This window comes from Dermacentor albipictus, chromosome 6 (assembly GCF_038994185.2).
Source record: "Dermacentor albipictus isolate Rhodes 1998 colony chromosome 6, USDA_Dalb.pri_finalv2, whole genome shotgun sequence".
NCBI classification, from domain to species: domain Eukaryota; kingdom Metazoa; phylum Arthropoda; class Arachnida; order Ixodida; family Ixodidae; genus Dermacentor; species Dermacentor albipictus.
The window spans coordinates 32,960,713-32,981,885 of record NC_091826.1 but is presented as its reverse complement, the minus strand read 5'-3'; the positions used below and the strand labels follow the sequence as shown (position 1 = coordinate 32,981,885).

The window sequence follows — 21,173 nt, the reverse complement described above, 5'->3', positions numbered from 1 at the left end:
GATTTTCTACAAACGTACTGAGTTTTTAGAGTAGGTCCTTCTGATCATTAATTGACACATCTAAGTGCTCTGCGTAAAGCGTGTAATTTATTATAAGGTTTTAAAAATGCACATCGCTGCCGATCGCAGCGCACTGCTCGGCGGAATTTTAAGCCGCCCCTACCCATATGACCGAAATCACCCATATGACGTCAGTGGGGCGAGCTATCCGATCGGCTGACCAGGGCGCGTGATCGATAATTTTTCCAACTGTATGGTAAACAAATGATCTTCGTAATAGTTGGAATGTTAGTTAATTTGTTTTTATAAAGAAAAAGTAGCAGAAAGAGAATGCACAAGAACAATTTTTCAGTACACTTAAGCACTTCCGGCACACAGTAAGTGTCGTCTGCTTGTGTTACAACGTACTCCATTTTGACGAGAGCTGCGCGGTCAGAGTTGGTCTCAGTCTTTTCGCGAGCACTATGATTCGACTTTGTTGCCTTGTGGACTGCAAACGTAGTGACTGGCAATATGTCAAGCTGCGACACCGTGCCCCTCTGCAGGGCAGCGTACGAGCGAACTGGCTGCTGCGCATCGGACTGCCGCTATCCGATCGGCGCCAGGATTTGCACGTTTGTGGCCGTCACTTTACACCGGAAGATTACTAACGCACTAGCGTTTCGCGAGTCCCGTATTAGGGCAAACGTAAGCGCAAGGGGACAGGGTCTGGCCGCTTGACTGTGTCGTAACGGCATGAGCCGAGATGAGCAGAAGGGCAAAGGTGAATGGTCTGCACGGTGCAGCCACCTGGTGGCATAGAGCTCAACAATACACAGTAGCAGCAACGAAGCGTATTCATTTTTGCTGCTGGTGCGTATTTTTCGCAGGAGTGTAATCATCAACACGTTGTTTTTATAAATGTTTAAAATGTTTTACACTTGGTTAGAGCAATATTAGCGATTTGTTTGGCTGGTTAAGCGCTGCGCCAACAAGTGTCTGGACCGTGCAGACCGATCAGGCCGCTCACGTACGTCTGCGCCAAAGTTCCTTCATCAGCTTGAGTTTATGCCTCCAGTCATTTGCCGATATGACCAGCTTGCCTGTGGCTAACGGAATACCAGACACGTTCGGCGCTACGACGGAATGCTCGCAATGCACGCTGCTTCGATAGCTCTCGCTTGGGATCGACAGCCAAGCGGCTAGCGGGGAGGTTTCGCGCGGGCGGGGGCGGGCTTCAAAACAACCGGAAGTGGACGATGTGACGTTGCATCGTGACGCAGGACCAGTGAAGGCGGAGCTTAGCCCCGCTCGCTCGGCGAACGAGTTGAGGAGGAAAAGCATGGCTGGGGAGGAGGGTAACTTCTAATCGCTTGTAGCTCCATTAATACGTAACGCTTCACTTAAATTGTGGTGCGAATGTTCTACTTAAGCTGTACCCTACGCGTCTACAAAATTTGTCCGAACCGTTTCAGGGGCCCTTTAAGAGAGCCCTTGAACACAGGGCTGTTAGTCATGTGCTAAAAGTTGCTTGGCCAAATGGTTTTCAGGGTGTCGGTTTCGGCTAATAAATCTTAGACTATTTGCGGATTAAAAAGTGGTTCATCGATAAGAAAAAGTACGGGTAAAGAGGTATATTTTCGGTGACATCTGAAGGGAAATGCTTTTTTTCTCTATGTTTCTATTGCAGGGCACTGAATATGAACATGGAGCACTGTCAGACAATTGCCGCACTTAGTACAAGTTGCTGGATCGACCCCAGTCGAGATATAAGATTGAGTACCGTATGCGTTGCCTATCCTTAATCGACAAAGAAGCACTTCCTTGTACCGTGCTGTGAAGCTGTGAATTATGTGAAGCTTATTCATTGCTTGTTCAAGATGAGGTTGCCGCCGCTGTCGTAACTGACTGGCAAAACTTGCACCTCAGCTGGGCCGTTCTTAACACTGTTAAATATGGCGCCGTTTCCTGAGGCTACTTCGAGTTCCCCAGACCACATCGAATCGCAGCACAGCTAATTGAGGAATGCAGAAGCAGGAAAGCACATTCGAGAGGAGCGCCCGAGCAAACAAGTTGAAGGCCACAAGACACGTGCAAACAAGTTTGCGGCCCCCAGGTCGTGTGCCGCCGAGGAACTATTCAATGCTTGAGTTTTCCAGAAAGCGAGGGGATAGCACGGCATTGTTGGGAGTAAAGTCGGTGCCAAACCAAGACGGCGGTAATGCGCCGTGACAGCCGGACGTGCCGGTAAGGCCCAAGCGTACCTCTTCATCGCCTTTGAAGAAGACATTTGCTACCGCTGCGCGGCCGTAGCACCGGGAGCAGGTGGGCCCTCGGACAATGAAGCATGAGCACCCCCCCCCCCCATTCTCCGCCTTGGAAGAAGTGCATTGCAAGTCTGCGAGGCAAGACCGCAGAGAGCCGCCGGGTGTGACAACGCGATAGGGGCGCCAACCACTGGCTGAAAATGGCGTCATCTGAGCGGACTCTCCCATTGGTCGAACATGACGCGACTTCCACTCTTCGAAGGGTTTAAAAGAAGCGTTCCAGAGAGACCAGAGCATTCCCTGATTCCCTGATTCACCTCTGTCGAACTTCTTGCCGCGGGCCGCAGCGTCCGAGTTGCTGCCGGCCCGTAATGACTGTACGACTGTTACTTGAGTCTCACCTCTCTGTATATAATGTAGAATAAATACTCCCAAGTTTGTTTTCATCCCGAAGTCCGTCCTTCAACCCCTACAACACACAGAAAGGAGGGGGGAGCCTCGTAGACAGGGGTTGCCTCGTTTGACTAAAGCTGGCGCGTCTTGGTTCCTGGGATGACGCTGACTGTCGCGGTTACCGGAGTCCTTGAGGGAACGCCTTAGAACACTCTTTTCCAGGAGTTTCTTTCTTGCTCCCATCGGTCTGCGAAGGCAACAGTGGATCAACAAACAATACTCGGTCCGCCAAACCTGCCTCGCCTTGCGAGGTAGGTTGATGGAGGATGGAGGAGCTTTGGAAGGAGGTTCTTTAGATTGTCCGAGGGAGACGCATTTGTTGGCTTCGCGAAGCGATTCATCGCAGGGGGGCGGTAGCAGCTAGAAGGTCACTAACCGTGCTGGCCTATTGTAACAATGTCCACTAGGTGTACACTTACAGAGTAGCATTAACATAAATCGGCGAATTAGAGTTGGAATTAGAGTCGGCTTGAGTTAGGGTCGGCTTGACGAGCTGCTCAAGCTTTTAGTCCTGTACTCCTCCTATTCCAAGGAAATAAAGCTGATTGATTGATTGATTGAATTGGGCACGAAGATAAAATCTAGTTCGTCTCAAGTAGCGAAAAAACGCATTTCCTATATATCGGATGCTCGCGAATAAAATAAAATAACATTAATTAAAAAGCGTTCCATAAGAGGGGAGGGCAGGGAAGCTATCCGAAGTATCTCCTAATCTGATATCGTATCTACTGAAGCAGCGAAGGACGCCTCACAGCAAACACAGACCCGGGAGAGGCTTAATGCTTGCAATACATACGGGATGTTTAATTGTATTGTCAACATGATCTTTACAAAGCACTTATGACACGTTGCACAATTCCACTTTTTGAGTTGGTCTCAGAGGCAGACATTATCTGCATAAAAAATCAAACTAATTATTTGACGTGGTAGTTCTGCGGAAGCCCGCAACGCTCAGCTGGTAGAGTGGCTGCCCCGGAAAGGACGTGGTCCTGGGTTCGAGTACCGGACCAGGACGAATTTTTCTTCAACTGTGAGGCTTTTCTTTCGAGGAACCCGTATGGGTTTCCTTTGTAGCAATTGCTACGTACTGGTTCATGTCCGATTTCCCCGTTATCAAACTAATTATACGTAATTAAAGGTTACATTTTTGTGGTATTTAGATTTTAAGCTACTTCGATTACACCACATGTTCCGGTGAATTTGACGGCTATATTTAGTAGGAACGAATTCTCAGTATGGACATCAGTTTGGGATCCACGTTTTGAAAGTTTGCAACAACATGCGATGGTGCTGCGTAAACATTCTAGGCTGAATGCGCAAAAAAAGCGTTTTTTGTTGTGTGTGTGTGTGTGTGTGTGTGTTTGTTCAAATTCTGGCGTACAATTAAAGCTTAAATTTTTGTGTTATTTAGATATTAAGCTACTTCGTTTACACCACATGTTCCGGTGAATTACACGGCTATATTTAGTAGGAACGAATTCTCAGTATGGACATCAGTTTGGGATCCGCGTTTTGAAAGTTTGCAACAACATGCGATGGTGCTGCGTAAACATTCTAGGCTGAATGCGCAAAAAAAGCGTTTTTTGTTGTGTGTGTGTGCGTGTGTGTGTGTGTGTGTGTTTGTGTGTGTGTGTGTGTGTGTGTGTGTGTTTGTTCAAATTCTGGCGTTTTACGTGCCGAAATCATGATATGATTGTAAGGCACGCCGTAGTGGGTGACTCAGGTTTAATTTTGACCTCCGGGAATTGTGTCAACGTGCACGTAAGTGTGCATGGTACACGGGTGTTATTGCGTTTCTCCCCCATGGAAATGCGGCCGCTGCGGCCGTGTTTGGTGCTTTGTTAAAAAATGAAGCGGAACAACAGCCCATTTTCACCGGAAGTTTGACGGGGCTTTTCTCAAACCTCGTGCTACTCTCTAGATTTCTTCAGACGAACCTGGTGAAATCGCTGGTTGCCGTGCGAGCGTTGCAGTATATCTGCTCAAGTGATCAGGTGAATACTGATTCAATTCAATTATGTTATTAGTGACGTATGCGCATTGGTTTTTTGTTCAATGCATACATATCCGAGTACTTCAGTTGAATAAGTAGATTTGTGCCGACCTCCACAGGCGAATAAAAAAATAAGTACTTCTGTCAACATTAAAATAAAACACGCAGTAGTATAATGCCATGTTCTTCCGCTATGGCATTGCCTTCTGTGGGTGCTGGAAATACGAGCACAGGGGCCTCGAATCTCTGTTTAAAGAGGAAAAGAACTGCGGTTTCAGACGGGACGCCAGAGGAAGTAGTGGACACTCGCCGTGGTTGCTCAGTGGCTATGGTGTTCGGCTGCTGAGCATGAGGTCGCGGGATCGAATCACGCGACCACGGCGGCCGCATTTCGATGGGGCCGAAATGCGAAAACACCCGTGTGCTTAGATTTAGGCGCACGTTAAAGAATCCTAGGTAGTCGAAATTTCTGGAGTCCACCATTACGGCGTGCCTCATAATCAGGAAGTGGTTTTGGCACGTAAAACCCCATAATTTTTTTTAACGAAGTAGTGGATGCGACAGGCAGTGTCTGGATGACGTGGAACACGCCACCCAAATTTCCGAGCACTGAAGCAGCGCGGTGACGCAATCATTCCTGTGTTCTGCTCCTCACTTTTAATTTCTGAAGGGTCGGGGGTTCGATTCCCGGGGGCACCGGTGGGCGCGATTGGCTCTTCCTAGGCAGTGTGACGCATCAGAAGCTGATCACAAGGACGCAACCATTCGAGGACGGCGGAATGGAAAGGCGAGGCACAGCGGACAGAGATTCAAGCGATTCTGGCAAACTTTAGCGATGGTAAATGGTCCATATGGACTTTGGACAAATGGACTTTTACCCTAGGGGCGTTGAACAGAGCTGGTCGCTTTTTAAAAATATTTTTAATGAATTAGTAGAAAAATACATACCCTTGCGAGTTCTGCGGTGTAACCATCGAGCAGCGTGGTTTATTGCATCCCTAAAACGTATCTCGAACAGGAAGAAGCGGCTCTTTCATCAAACTAAGAAAGCGGAACACAACTGATAGCTGGCGTGCGTATCAGCAGGTTGCTTCACTGTTTAAAAACGCAGTCAAAGAAGCTAAACGCGTTTTCTCTTATAATACACTTCCATCTCTGCTCACTGAAAATACTAAAAAAAGAAAAAGAAGGAAAGAAGAAGTGTATCTGTTCGGTCGCTGTTTTTATGTGGTGCTCAGAGTTTTCTGGTTTTTTGGATAGTTACGGTTACCTTTGACGACGATTGATTAACAAGACATCGGGTGAAGACTCGACGAGCCAGGCGCCTTACAGGTACGACATTTCTTTTTTGAAGACCTGTCTATTACCCCGCCGCTACGGTGGTCGGAAGCCGAGAACATCGTCACGAGCCTTATGCTCGTCCAAACGTAACAAGCCATATGAATGACGCTACGGGCGGTAATGAAAAGCCTGGAGCCTTGCAAGCGTCACAAAACTTCATAAAGCCGGCACGTTTGGTTCTCCCCAACTCAGAATTAACTTCAGCGAATTCAGGAATGATGGCTGATGGTGAAGCCGAGACCAAAAAACCTCGCCTAGAAGACGGCAAGTACGATGATAGAACATCGACTTATGAGCTAAGTGATGAAGAAGATATGGGTGAAGATGCACCATTTACTGTGGTCACGTATAAGAAAAAGCGAGCCGAAGGCATTCCGGTTGTCTTTCGCCCAACAAATGAAGGTACTACTTTTTGGCAAGTAAATCCAAACCGAGTGTCTGCCGAAATAGTTTCTGCTGCCAAAGAGAAAGTACAGTCTTTCAGGACGACCAGAGATGGAAGTTTCAGTGTTAGCGTTGCTTCCTTAGCATCGGCGAAACGCCTTTTGATGCTCTCAAGTGTAGGTGGCCTGGAAGTCAAGCCATTCATCCCAGAGTCGTACACGCGAAACGTTGGGAAAATAAAACATGTGCCTCTGCAGTACACAGACGATCAACTCCTAGACTTCTTGAAAGACGCAGGAGTTATATCGGCACGCAGACAGATAAGGTATTCCCGCCAAGAAGATGGAGCAGTGAAGTCATATCCACTTCACACGGTAATCCTGACTTTCAGAGACGACCGGCCTCTTCCTGGAAGAATTTACTTGGGTTTCACCAGTCACCCTGTCGAGGAATACCTAGGACCCGCACTTCGCTGCTATAATTATAATTGCCAGAGATTCGGGCACATGGCGAAAACCTGCCGTAGCACACGTAGATGCAAAATCTGCTCAGAAGACCATGACCACAAGCAGTGCAAGTCACTTCTCCAACCTAAATGTGCGAACTGTGCGGGGAACCATGCCGCCTCCTTCTCAGGCTTCCCACAGAAAAAAGCAGCGGCGCAAATGCGTCGACATGAACTAATTCATGGAAGACAACCGCGACGCAATGAACCCGCGCCAAACCTCGAGATTGTTCATCCAGTGCCAGATCACCCACCTCAGCGGGCACCGGAACCACCACAGCCAAGAGCACCAACAAGATATCCCTCCTCTAGAGAACAACCAACAGTGCAATCAAGAGACCAATCAAGAGGATCACAGTCAAGCGCCCAGTCCTATGCATCAGTACTACGGAAACCCAGAGGACAACAGGCAGAAAGTAATACACAAGAAAGCTCCTGTACTACCACACATTTCTCTCAGCGACCTCACGCATCTACTGCAGAAGTAACACCAGCTAATAGCGAACATACTACAGCATCGGTGACACAACTGATTTTGCCAATGCTTTTCGCAGCTCTTAAGGCAATCCTATCTGCTTTGCCGGAAGCAAACAACCTACCAGAAGTAAAAGCCTTGTTGCCTCTAGAAGCACTATTGTGTCAACAATCCAGGCCGAAACTGCGGCAGGCACTACATGAATAACCGCTACAAAAATGTCTCCATATTTCAGTGGAATGCCAACAGTCTTCGAAGAAAGTGCGCTGACTTTCGTAAACTGCTTGTGCAATACAACTTCCCAATACTTTGCATTCAAGAGGCGGGAATCACTGATGACTTTCGCCTCTCGAATTATGTGATATATAAGACTTCTCGTCAAGGTGCTGTTAGCAGAGTGCTCCTGTGCGTCAGAAAGGACCTACCATCTTATCAAATTCAGTCCAGTGATTCAGACTTCCCGGAATTCATCGCATGTAAAGTATCCTTTGGCAAGCTCTGTATAACAGTGATTAATCTATATCTACAACCTTCAAACCGGATTTCAGTAGAAGCGCTAGTGTATATATTCAAAATAGCTCATTCTAATGTATTTATATGTGGCGACTTCAACGCACACAACATCATCTGGGGCAGTGATCACTGTGATGCACGGGGTAATGTTATTGAATGCGCCATAGATAAATGCAACTTGACTGTTTTAAACGATGGGTCGCCAACATTCCTTCGTGGATATAATTACTCAAGCTGCATAGATGTTACCCTGTGTTCACATGATCTAGTGAATGGTGTGGGATGGACAACAGATATGGAAACGCGCGGAAGTGATCATTTTCCCATTCTTGTTAACCACCCTAGCATGCACTATGATATCAGGCGTTACAGCAGACTAACCAACTGGCAAGCTTTTCCATACCGCCTAACGGATCAAATTAACCAATATGCAACAGTGGAAAAATTTACAGAATTTTTGCAGGATAATATGAACATATGCACAAAGAAGGTCCCAATACCAAAAGACTATGCTGCAGTTGACGGAGGATATGAACACCTAAGAGCCATCCGACGCCGATCCCAAAGAGCTTACCGACGGAGCGGAAGTTTAGAAGCATACAGAAACGCTCAGAAAATACACAATGTAATGCGCAGACGAATGGAAAGCTTAGGCAAACGGCGCTGGCGCGATTTCTGCGGCACGCTGTCTCCTCACACGGCTGTCCCACGAATTTTTCTAGTAATTCGTTCTTTAAGCGGACCTGTAACACAAAGCTTCCCATTTCGTGCTCTCGCTGTAGCCCGGGACACGTGTGAAATAATAGTAGCAGATGAATTTTGTGAGCTAATTTCCAGATCTGCCTTTTCATCACAATGTGCAGAATTTGATATTTCAGTAGAGTTGGCTAAGCGAAAAATTACTGCTTGCTACTGGGCCCAACATCCTCAATTAGATCACACTTTCACATTAAACGAGCTCCAATGTGCAATTGCATCATGTCGCCAAAAGTCCGCTGCTGGGCCGGACGGCATTACGTACAATATGCTAAGAAACCTCGGACCGACAGGTACAAATGCGCTCTTAGACATCTATAATAACTTATGGATATAGGAAACTGTACCTGACTCTTGGAAAGTCGCTCGAATCATACCAATTTTAAAACCTGGTAAGACGCCCTTGTACCTTGAATCCTTCCGCGCCGTTAGTTTGACAAGTTGTTTATGCAAAGTAATGGAGAAAATGATTGACGCGCGACTTCAATGGTGGTGTAATGAAACGAAGGTGCTGTCGAACTACTTAGTAGGTTTTAGAAAACATAGATGCACAATGGATGCAATATTAGATATAGCAACCTGTGTGGAGCACGAGCGTGCACGTGGAAACATGACGATAGCAGTATTCCTAGACATCAAGAGGGCATTTGACACCGTTAGTCACGTTCATGTTCTGCTAAGCATGTTGGAACTTGGTCTGTCTGGCCGGTCCTTGCGATGGATTTCTGAGTTTTTATCAGGTCGCAAAATATTTGTTCAGACGGGTGAAGGAAAGAGTTCTGAACATATTGTCAAACAGGGAGTACCACAGGGAAGCGTACTCAGCCCCTTCCTTTTTAACTGCGTCATGGCTGATTTAACGCGAAGACTGCCATCACAGTTAAAGTTCTCACTGTATGCAGATGATGTGTGTATTTGGACATCTGGGTCTAAAGCTCAACTACTCCAGATGGCACTGCAAGACGGCATAAATATCATCAACCAATTTTTGAGAGAAAGAGGAATGGTACTATCACATGCAAAGACTGCTGTATTGCCCTTCACTCGGAGGGTGTTAAAAAATTTCACTCTTAATCTGGAAGGACACCCTCTAATGATTGTCACACAGCATCGATTTCTTGGCATAATACTTGATAGGCAGCTATCCTGGGCACCCCACTTAAAAAAACTCGAAAACGAGGTCAATGCCATAGTCACTGTACTTCGCAGACTTGCAGGCACATCATGGGGCGGATCAGTATCGTCCATGCTGACTGTTTACAATGCATTAATACGACAAAAAATTGCATATTCCGCGCCCATCTTACACGGACTTTCCCACACGTCAGAAGAGAGACTTCAAAGACTTTTAGCTAGAGGACTACGCCTATGTCTAGGAGTTCCACGAGCGACTTCGAGTTCTCTTGTAATAGCTGAGGCTCGCCAATCACCATTTCCAGTTATGCGAACTACAGAAACATGCCGGCATTATTTCCGCCTTCAAACCCAGCATAAAAACCACCCATTCGCTCTAGACATAATGAAACGAGATAGAAGTTATGTTCATATAGAAATTCAAAAAAATCTTCACATTTTGCCAGAAAATGAATTTTGGAACTCAGACATCGAATATCCTCCATGGCTGCTTACAGTTCCAAAAATTGAATTGTCAGTAGAAGGGATATTCAGCAAAAGAGACATGTTCATTCAAGCTGCTCAACAACTAGCACTATACCAGATATATATGCGGTATTCAGGATACACACACGTCTATACAGACGGCTACAGTACAGCAACCTCTTCAACTTCATCATTCATTATACCGCACCTCAACAAACAAGAATCATTTAGGTTATCTCGTGCGACTTCGTCCACAACGCCTGAACTGTTCGCAATCCTATGTGCGCTAAAATTTATATTGTCAGCAACAGAAGCGCAAAAATGGGTAATTTTCAGCGATTCACAGGCGGCTCTAACATCACTCTGCAGCACAAAGGAGAAAACATTCAGCGACAGTATAATATATGAAACACTTAAATACCTCACAAAGGCAAGCGAAGCAAAACATGCAATAGCATTCCAGTGGGTACCAGGGCATTGCAACATTCCTGGCAACACAGCAGCCGATGAAGCAGCACGACAAGCGCACCTGAAAGATGATACGGCTCCACTCCCAATATCAAAGAATGAATTACGCTGCATTGTAAGGACAACGTCTTTCAACATGTCTAGGAACACTTGGTTTGAGCAGAATTCAAAGAGCTCTGACTTATATCATATTGATCCATTTATTGAATTCAAATTTTCATTGTCATTAGATAGAACTATGGAAACGCTTATTCATCGATTAAGGCTAGGCACTGCCTACACAAAGCATTTCTTACACAGAATTGGCCGAGCGGAAACCCCCGAATGTGATTGCGGATTTGTAGATGAAGATATATATCACCTGCTTCTAGATTGCCCACATCACGATACACCAAGATGCCGACTTAAATCAGCGCTAAGTAAATTAGACCGCAGACCTTTCAGTTTAAGGAAACTTTTGGGCCCTTGGCCACCAACGGCCTTGCAGAAGAGCGCATTAAAAGCACTAAAGACTTTCTTTGAAGACAGCGGCATCGCTGGACGCTATTAGTGCTTTCATTGTTCTGTTCATTTCAATGTGACTCTATATATCCGTCTGTTTGGGAATTATGTTATGTTGACTACTTTGTTGTGACTGTATGTGCTAATATATTTATTATTATGCAAGTGTTATTAGGCAACAGTATCGTTTGTACTTTTGAGACTTTCGACTTTGTTGTGACTGTATGTGCTAATATATTTATTATTAGGCAAGTGTTATTAGGCAACAGTATCGTTTGTACTTTTGAGACTTTCGACTACATAAGTGTGGAGACATTTGCCATGTATATTGTATGTACCCGCTGGCCCGCTGACTAGAAAATGTGTTATTAGGCGACAGTATCGTTTCTACTTTTGAGACTTTCGACTACATAGGTGTGGAGACATTTTCCATAGTCTTCCTGTGGAAACGTTGCTTTATAAGTCCTGGTGCTTGTGTGAAATGATTATTTGATATGTAAATATGATATGATATCATATTTGATATGATATGATATGATATGTAATGATATGATATGTAAATGATATTTGATATGACGGAACCACCCAAGAGATAAGGAGTAGCCGGCGCCTTAAATTGCGCGCCAACATCTCCTTATATCATATCAATAAAAAAAATACTAAAAAAATTTGGAAAACTGTCAAGGGTTCCCAAAATTTATATGGTGCTGTTGTTCTGCAAGAAGAATGTTCTTCTGCACTCAATGAAGTGTTCTCGAAATCATTTTTGCATAACGTGTTGCCCTGTGCTTCTCTACCTGAAGTTGTTAAGATCAATTTTCCTCAGATCGAGCCCTTGTTAATTGATTACGATGGTGTCATGAGCTAGATGCGTAAGTTACAGATCTCGTCATCGTCAGGAATAGACGATATTAATTCTAAGTTTTTGAAAAATACCGGAGTGTACTCATCCATAATTTTGTGCAACATCTTTTCGCAATCTAAAATCCTTTGGTAATCAGCACGATAGAATAAAGTCGGCAAGGTGGTTCCATTATTTAAGTCTGGCGTCGTGAATTCACCTTTAAATTACAGGCCGATTTCTCTAACAAATGAGTGTGCCATGTAAAATTCTAGAGCATATAATATACTCTAATCTCGTCAACTTGCTAGAAACAAATTCGTTTTGTTCATGTCGTCAGCATGGGTTCCGTAAATTGTTTTCCTGTGATACTCAACCTATTTCATTTAAACATCAAATCGGTGCCGCGTTGGATAATGGATTTCACATTGACACCATCTTCATAGACTTTTCTAAAGCATTTGATCTCGTCTCTAACCAATTACTTTGTCTAAAATTACACTCAACATTTAGCGTAATATTATCTCATGGATTGAACGCTTCTTATCGAATAGAACACATTTTGTCGCCTCTAACAATTGACTCTTCGCTTTGCCCTGTCAGTTCCGGGATGCCGCAAGGTTCGGTTCTCGGACCCTTGCTTTTTCTGATTTATATTAATGATTTGCCTACGTGTGTAACGTCCTCCATAAGGTTATTTGGAGACGAATTGTGTCATTTACAGAGTAATATCAAATTCTTACACTAAAACTACAATCTGATCTAGACACGGTAACTAACTGGTGCGATACTTCGAAAATGCCACTTAACAGCCAAAGTGCAAACTAATGAGGATTTCCCGCCATACTGCTTCGTTTAACCTATCCAACTATCACTTGAAGAACTCTGTACTCGAAAAAGTCAGTTCCTATATATACTTAGGCATCCTCATAACATCTAATTTTTCCTGGCAAACACACATAAACCTCATCACTAACAATGCTAACCGTACGCTTGGTTACCTCCGTCGCAATTTCTCTATGGCACCCGCTAACTTAAAGCCACTTCTAAACAAACGAATAATACGTCCTAAGCTTGAATATGCATCTTCTGTATGGGATCCTGGTTTGGATTACTTAACAAATGCAATAGAGTCTATACAACATCGTAGCGCACGTTTCATTATTAATAACTATTCTCGGACATTATTATTATAAGACTTTTATTCAGCCAAAAATTACAGGCCGAGCATATCGACCGCCTGGGCGGCCAGTCGACGCTGTTCTCAATCGTAACGTCTATGAAGGCTACTTTAAACCTCCCTATCCTCTCATCCTGTAGGAAGTTAGCACACTTATCACTGCTTCAAAAGATTTATTATTACAATCCGGAATAAAAAGGGAAGTTTTTTCCGAACCTGCATACACATAATCGCGTACTGACCATCGCGATATATTGAGCGTTGCACACTGTCGCACGAACCAATTTTTTATTCATTTATTCCTAATACTACCATCGAATGGAATCATCTGCTGGCCTCTATTGTTAACATAACCGATTCGTCTGTTTTTAGAACTACTATAAGGATGCATTTGTTAATCTGCACTTTCAATTTTTTTAAGATATTATTATGCCCTGTTATCTGCACATGCTATGTATTTTGATCCATTCCCTTCTTTAACGCCTTCGGGCATTGAATTAAGGTAAAATAAATAAATAAATAAATAAATAAATAATTGCGATGCGAGGCATAAGCATTGGTCGTGTATTTGGGACACGGGACAACGCGGTACTCCAGCGTAGTATCAAACAGGAACGTCGCATGGAAATCAATTGCTTTAACAGCCGCACGGCAATACTCGAGAGAAAAGTATCTACGTGAACGACATAAGGTGAGAAACCGCTCGAGGAACACAACGTTTCGCAACAAAAACTGTATTAGCACAAGAAATAAACAAAATGAACGGCCAGTAAAGTCAGAAAAGAATAGGTTGACAGTTACTAGGGATAGCAAGTTTCCAAAACATATGTGTCGCAGAGCTCACTTTATTTTCTAGAAAGGAGATCAAAAATTGGTTAAGCTCCTGTGACACATATTGTGAAGTGGCGCGCAGGATTCTCCGGTGCAGTTCAGATTGTGCGGTGAGGAACGTTAGGGTGCTCCTCTGATCCCACCGTCCACATCTGTAACGTAGAACAAGATTTCAAACTTCATGTTTCCGTCTCGGAGGAAGCCGTTATCCTTCAGCGAGGCAATGTCTGTAGTAAATTGGAGGTGGAAGTGTGGCAATGAGGAGTCATCGCGGTTGCAGTAACAACGCTCGGCAGCGGGAGTCAACTTACGTCGATAGGGTCCTGCTGGATGCCTCGCGTACAATGTCCAGAAAGGCGGCCAACACTTGGAGTCCACCATCATCCCGTTAAACTTGATCTTCAGAACGAGGTCAGCTGCGCAATCGCCGTACTTCCAAACGGCAATGGTAAAGTACGTGTCCTGCATGTGCTGCACCGGAATCTCGGCAAACATTCTTCTGTCTCCCTGCCACTGAATGATTTCCTCAATGTTTTCCAGGATCAGACGATATATCACCAACCCATCTTTTTTAATGAGCTTGGGTATCGACTGCGCACTGGTCAAACGCCGAACGTCACGGTACGAAGGCTCACAACTGGCAATGACACGGCTGGAATCAGGCTTTGGGAAAGTTTGCCGCGAGTGTTCCAGGTGGGCTAAGTGTTCACACTTTCGACGTATCTCATCTTCTTGTTCCGAGCGCAACGACAGCGACCTCGACATGCTGTCTTCGTCCACTGGATTTTCCCGAGACCTCCGCTGGTGCGACACTGTCGATGAAATCGTGGCGGTGATTTGTTCCATGTCGGCCTTTAAGTTGTTCTCGCATGCTCCGAGCTCGCGAGTGAACCTGGCTTCCTGGTTTCTGGCTTGTTCTGTAAGCTCATTCAACTGACTCTGAATCACTGGCAGCAGCTGGTCGTGGTTGAGGCATCCCAGCATCGCCTTCATGTCTGCAAGGGCAGCGTTCACGTCTTCGAGTGTCACTGCTGTAGGTTGCGAGGACTCTGTGATCGCAGTAGAAACACCGGCACCGCATCCGGCCGCGTAATGCGTTGGCAGGTCTCTGTGCTGGACTCCCTCGCCGCATCGCAAACATTCCACGGCGTGAAATGCGCACTCGTTCTCGTAGTGTTCCAGCATGCGGTCCATGGTGCCCGTGTACTCGCAGCCGTGCGCTTCGTTCCAGCAGTACACCTTAATGGAAATTAAAATATATAAATAACACAGAGTAAAATTTTTGGACGATAAACTATTTTTAATTAAGGCGCCTTCTATACCTGTCCCTAACTTTTAGAACACATCTTTCCATGAATTACGGTGTGAACCAGCGTTATCGCGAGATTCTTTGGGGAAGCAATTAGGCTCAAAATCAACAAGCAGTATCTGTCGCAGTCTAAACATTAAAGATGCATCAAACACGAATACTAGGTCAAAGTGAATCGCCTAATTATACTTCTAAATACCAAGACAGCTACTCCCACACAAGAGTCAGCCTTGGTAAGCGACATCGAGGAAGAATGCGCCCACTCTTGAACTATTCTTCCAGCTCCAAAGTTATCTACGAGGACAGCAGCATTCTTGTGCAGTGGAGACCGCCATCTCCTTTTCGCTTGCTCCTCAAATAGATGCTGTCACTCACTCCGGGCAAAGATGGCGCCGAGAGGGCGGTTGCGAGGGAGTTGGGGGGAGTAGTTGAGGTTGACTAATAATGCCTAAAAGTAAAATTTTGCAGAAATGGTAGTTTTTCAGAAGCAACACTATCTTTTAGAAGAATAACTAGTAAATTTTTTTCGTAGTGGACCCAACCTCGTTTTTTGTCGTTTCAGTGCAAATTTCAAGCAAAAGAAGAATAATGTTTGCATACAAAGTGATTAACTATCACTGAATTATCACTGAAATGAATAATTATTACCAGTTTCACTTTGAATTTAGCGCAGAAACGACAAACCCAAAACGTCAGTGTGACGTCGCACATTTCAATGTATGGCCTTTTTGTTATTTCTCTCTTATGTGTACACTAAGAGATAAGTAAATACGGAGTTCTAACAGAATATTTCACATCAGCCTAGAGTCAGTTAGTGACGATGAGCGAAACGAGAAGAAGGTGAAAGCAGAAGCCAACGTTATAGGTGCGAACGGGAAAGAAAATACAGAGGATGATACCTTATCCATAAGTTCAAGACATTGCAACCAACAGGCATAAACGTTTCAAATGAGCTTTAGAATATATCCGGTAGGCTAAATTTGAAGCTATAGGCAACAAAACTTCGTTTGGTTTCTTAGCGTGTTTCTTTCTTTCCATTTTACTTTTTTTTTTTCAGATGGCGTGTCAGACGCCGTTGACACGTCGGCTAACACGCGGGCATCGACACCTGATTGGCTGACGGCCGGACCCCAGGCCTTGTGCACAGCACTCCATCATTCTCAATTCCACACGCTAGCACAGCTTCGCTGGTTGCCGCACCCGCCCGCCTTACGCCCTCTCCCCTTTATTTGAACCCCACCTATATAAACTGTGGCGCGGGAAGCATAGGTCGCCTTGAAGGAGACGAGTCCACTTATCGAAACGTTGGCTTTTGCTTTCACCTTGATCTTGTTTTGATCATCATCTTGAATTTTCATCTCCCGCCTTCCCCGTGTTTTCCCTACAGTCAATTTGTGTTGCTCTATTGTGTTAGTTTTGATGGACGCTAAAGATTAACATTTGGTGAGGGTGAAATTGTGTAATAATGTTCGGCAATGGTAAAGGGGCACTCTAATCGTTAGGCGTGCACGTATGCTGCAGCGGAATTATCGGATTACTAATGCATAATTGCCTTCCCCCCCAAAAAAAAAGATAAAGGAAGAAGTGACAGAAATTGTTTCTTTCCTTCTCACCTTCACGGTGTTCACTGTTCTGGCAGGGAATTCATAACCGACGCACTCCCCTTCTTCGAATGCATCTCGATCCAACGGACACTGGCCAACGCCCCCTTGGAGACTGGCTGTGTGACAAGATTGGCACAGAGCGTGCGAGCACGGCAACACCACCATCCGTTTTGGGATCATGCGGCAGAGGCCGCACACACGTGAACTGGGAACCTCGTCGACGAACCGCGTCGGTCGCCAGTTGACGCCGGCGACGACGTGGTCGCGAAAACGGTGCACCCGTCCCGGTCCGTGATCCGGCATGGCGGCGTCTTCAGGCACGAATCCTAGGCTCGCACAAGAGCGGGGTGGGTTTCTTTACCGAGCTTATCGCTACTCAGTGGTGTCAGATACTTTGCCCAGATAAGCGTCAACGAGAGATAGAATGAGCCCTGCACGCACTGTCGCGTAGAATGGCGAACTCTTATCGCAGTTATCGCCTCCGCAACGCGGCGAGGAACAACTGCTTCGTTACCGTCGGCGACTGCCGTTCCACACATCTACCGCCGATTCCGCAGCAGCGGATGCATTTGCACCGTGCTTGTTCCGTTGTCACATGCACTAAAGCGTGGCGAAATATGGCGGAACCGCCCTCCGCGCCTTCTGCCGGCGCACACCTGTTGTCGAGACCGACGCTTCCACGCATGCGCTTTCCGCGGTGACGTCAAGCGTGGATATCTCGGCGCTTCCTCCTTTCGCGCCGGCGATAACGGGGTACATGTGCCCCCTCCTACGATTGGCGCTGTGGCGGCTTCGAACGGCACGACTTCGTTGACGTAACGGAAATCCACGGTTCGTTTTCGTCTTGGCTGTCTGCCTCTACAGAGCGCCTGTTCTGCCACGCTTTATTGCTAGAGAACGCTCCGTTCGTAAAAAGAAAGAATGAACGAAGCTTAGCCACGAGAAGGCGCAGAGCAAAAAAAGAAGAAAAAAAGAAAGAAAAAATGGCTGTGGCTTAGCTAAGGTTAAGCCCAGGATGCGAAGCATACTAGCCCTTATTTTAGTTGTTGAACCACTGTTTAGCCTGGTGAACTGCTGTTCCTTGGCTATATTTGGTTCGGCTAGACGAAGAAACAACTCATGCGTTACCCTGCTTCGCCTTCAAGAGTGGAACGCGACAGCGTTCCCGTCGACCCGCCAGCGACTACGCGCCCCGCATTGGACGCGGTGAGCGTCGAGCAACGCAGCGTTCGGCGCGGCAACGAAATGTGCGCCTGAGCAAGCGTCGCACGCCTGAGCCTTAGAAACAGCTCGTTTCTAAGGCAACACCGCATTCACTAGAGGCGCTTTTGTACCGCTTTGAAGCATCGTACTCGTGGCTCAGTGGTAGCGTCTCCGTCCCACACTCCGGAGACCCTGGTTCGATTCCCACCCAGCCCGTCTTGCAAGAGTTGAGCCAAAGCCACTTCTCCTCTGTCGTGACGTCACGGTGTCACGTGATTTCATGGTCACCGCCGCGCCTGAGGAGCTGGGTTGAGCCCTCGTAATATGCTTTGCATAAAACCGATGACTCGTTGCGTTCGCGACCGAGGCGGCCGCTATGCGTCCGCGCCCGTGACTGGATAAAAACTTTAAAGGATGCTTAAGCTTCACTTTTAAGAGTGGAATGCGAGAGCATTCAAAGATCCCTGACTGCTCCCCACGCTTCCCGGCAACTGGAGCATATGTAATCCTTATGTTTACTTGCAAACGTGTTCGGCGAATGGCGAGCTTTGTGGCGGAACCGCGGCCTCTTGTGTGGTTCGCGGATAGATGGATGGATGGATGGATGTTATGAGTGTCCCCTATGGAACAGGGTGGTGGGTTGCGCCACCAAGCTCTTGCTACAATACTGCCTAATGTCCTACCTAGGTTAAACAATGAAAAAAAAAACACTTTTAACTACCACGCCCAAATTTTCTCATCCCCTATTGGGAACTGTGCCATGCGGAGGACACGAGCGCCAGCTGGAGTTAATGCAAGGAACCGGGTTCGCGGCTCCGTGGCCCCCGAGATACCCATCGCGCCCGCGCGTGCAAAATGGCGGACGCCTCGACCGGTATGTGTGTGTGAAGGTGTTCGTTTGAGTTATCGCGTAGCATCATTATGTTTTTCTGGTATAGTCGGAATCGGAGATTATTGTTAGAAGTTGGGTCACATTACGAGTATTTGGTATGCAAGAGGAGGTCCCATATTCAAAGACTGTATCGGGACCTCCTGTACAAGGACAGTTACGACAGTTGACATCTCAAAGCAACAGTAGCTAATTATAAGGTAGTATGCGAGGAACTGGAAATGAACGTTAAGAGAACAAAATACAGACTTCATTAGAAATAATAACAATGTTTAGCTTATTTCATGGTGGGAAGAAGAATTGTATGGGAAGAAAATACCAGTTGTTTATCTACAAACACAAAAACAAAACAAAAACGAAAAAAAAATCACAAAGGTACAGACAAAAAAACTGTTACAGTAAATTTTCTATTTGGTCTGTCAATAATAAATGCATTTTTAGTTCCCTTCTGAATTGGTGTATTAATCTTGTTTTTCATAATGAGAGAAAGAGTGCTCCATAGTGATATGGAAGTGATTTCCATGCTTTGTTTACCGTAGTTAGTGCAGATAGTTGGTAAAAGAGAATTGTTATTCAACGCGAATCTGGTGGTATTATGAATTATCAGGTTAGATGGTGAAAATGTGATTGATGGTTGCTCATTATGTAGAAATGTGTGGAAAAATATACCTAGGTTGCATTTATTGAACCCAGAAATAGTAAGGATGGTATTCTGGTGTAGTAAGGAAGTGGCATTAGAAGAGCGTGCACTACAAGTCATTATTCTGATGGCTGGGTTCTGAACTGTTTGTAGAGACGTAATATGAGCATTATAGTTGTTTGCCTAACATATCGTATCATAAGTAATGTGAGACTGGACGAAAGAGTGGTAAAGTGAGAACAGTGTGGTCCGTGTGAAGTAAGGGCGTGCTTTAAATAATATGCGTATACCCCAAGGTATTTTCTTTTTTATGTGAGCAATTCCATTGTGATATTTCAGATTACAATCATGTAGAATGGCAAGGAAAGATGAACATGAACTTGAATGCAGGCAGTGGGTCCAAAACTGATAGTAAGTTCTGTTTCGGTGATGTGAAAAGAATAGAACAAACTTAGTCTTACTTGCATTAATAGATAACATGTTAACATTACATTACCTTAGAAGATTTTCCAAGTAAGCTTTTAGCTTATTAAGGAGAGATGAGATATCTTTATTAAAAGTGAATGTTGTGGTATGAATGCATTTGTCGAACAAAGACAATTAGGTAAATCATTATATAGACTAAATACCGAAGTGGCCCCAGGACGGAGCCCTGAGCTAATCGATGTTAGTAGTTCGGGGTTGGGAATACGCACTGGAAGCGGAAACAAGTTTAACCTGATTATATTACTCTGCTACTCTCGTATATCTCCGGCGCGCAAGGAGGAAGCGCGGAAACATGCACGCTTGCAGTCACGGAGGAACGCGCATGCGCGTAACAACGGTTCGACGCCAGAAGGCGCGGTGGTCCGTTTCCATACGCACTCGCGTGTCCCGAAATATTTTGTGGCGGAGTGTACGCCATCACGCTACTGGAAGTTGCTAAGCAACTGAGAGACGACGAGAAAAGGGCTAATTTATTATCTTCAGCTTGCACATGGTTGCTCAGTGGCCATGGTGTTGGGCTGCTGAGCACGAGTTTGCGGGATCGAAACCCGGCCACGGCGGCCGCATTTCGGTGGGGGCGAAATGCGAAAACACCGGTTTGCTTTGATTTAGGTGCACGTTAAAGAACCCCAGGTGGTCGAAATTTCCAGAGACCTCCACTACGGCGTGCCTCATAATCAGAAAGTGGTTTTGGCACGTAAAACCCCATAAATAAATTAAACATTGCACGCCGTGAAAAAAGCTTCCACATGTAAACTGATATCAGTGAAAGAAGAAAGCAGATATACGAATGGCGTAGTTAAACAAACAATACAGACATCTTTATATTAGAAGAATAAAAATCTTTACTAGTTTAACCTGACGAGTGAAGCACTGAAATCAACAGCTAGATTTTAGCGTAGCACTTCAACAACTCGGTCGGTGTTCTCACTACACGCGGTCACGATGTATTGTCG

At 45.5% G+C, this 21,173-nt stretch overlaps 1 protein-coding gene across 1 annotated transcript; it reads right to left on the bottom strand.

Annotated features, from left to right (window-relative positions):
• Window positions 1–14,056: 14,056 nt before the first annotated feature.
• On the bottom strand, window positions 14,057–17,747 carry LOC139046816 (uncharacterized). Its single transcript, XM_070520728.1, has 2 exons — window positions 17,009–17,747; window positions 14,057–15,325 (listed from the first exon to the last, which is right to left on the bottom strand). Exons 1-2 carry the CDS (start codon window positions 17,300–17,302, stop codon window positions 14,207–14,209), a joined length of 1,413 nt encoding a protein of 470 aa, XP_070376829.1. The 5' UTR covers window positions 17,303–17,747; the 3' UTR covers window positions 14,057–14,206.
• Window positions 17,748–21,173: the final 3,426 nt, after the last annotated feature.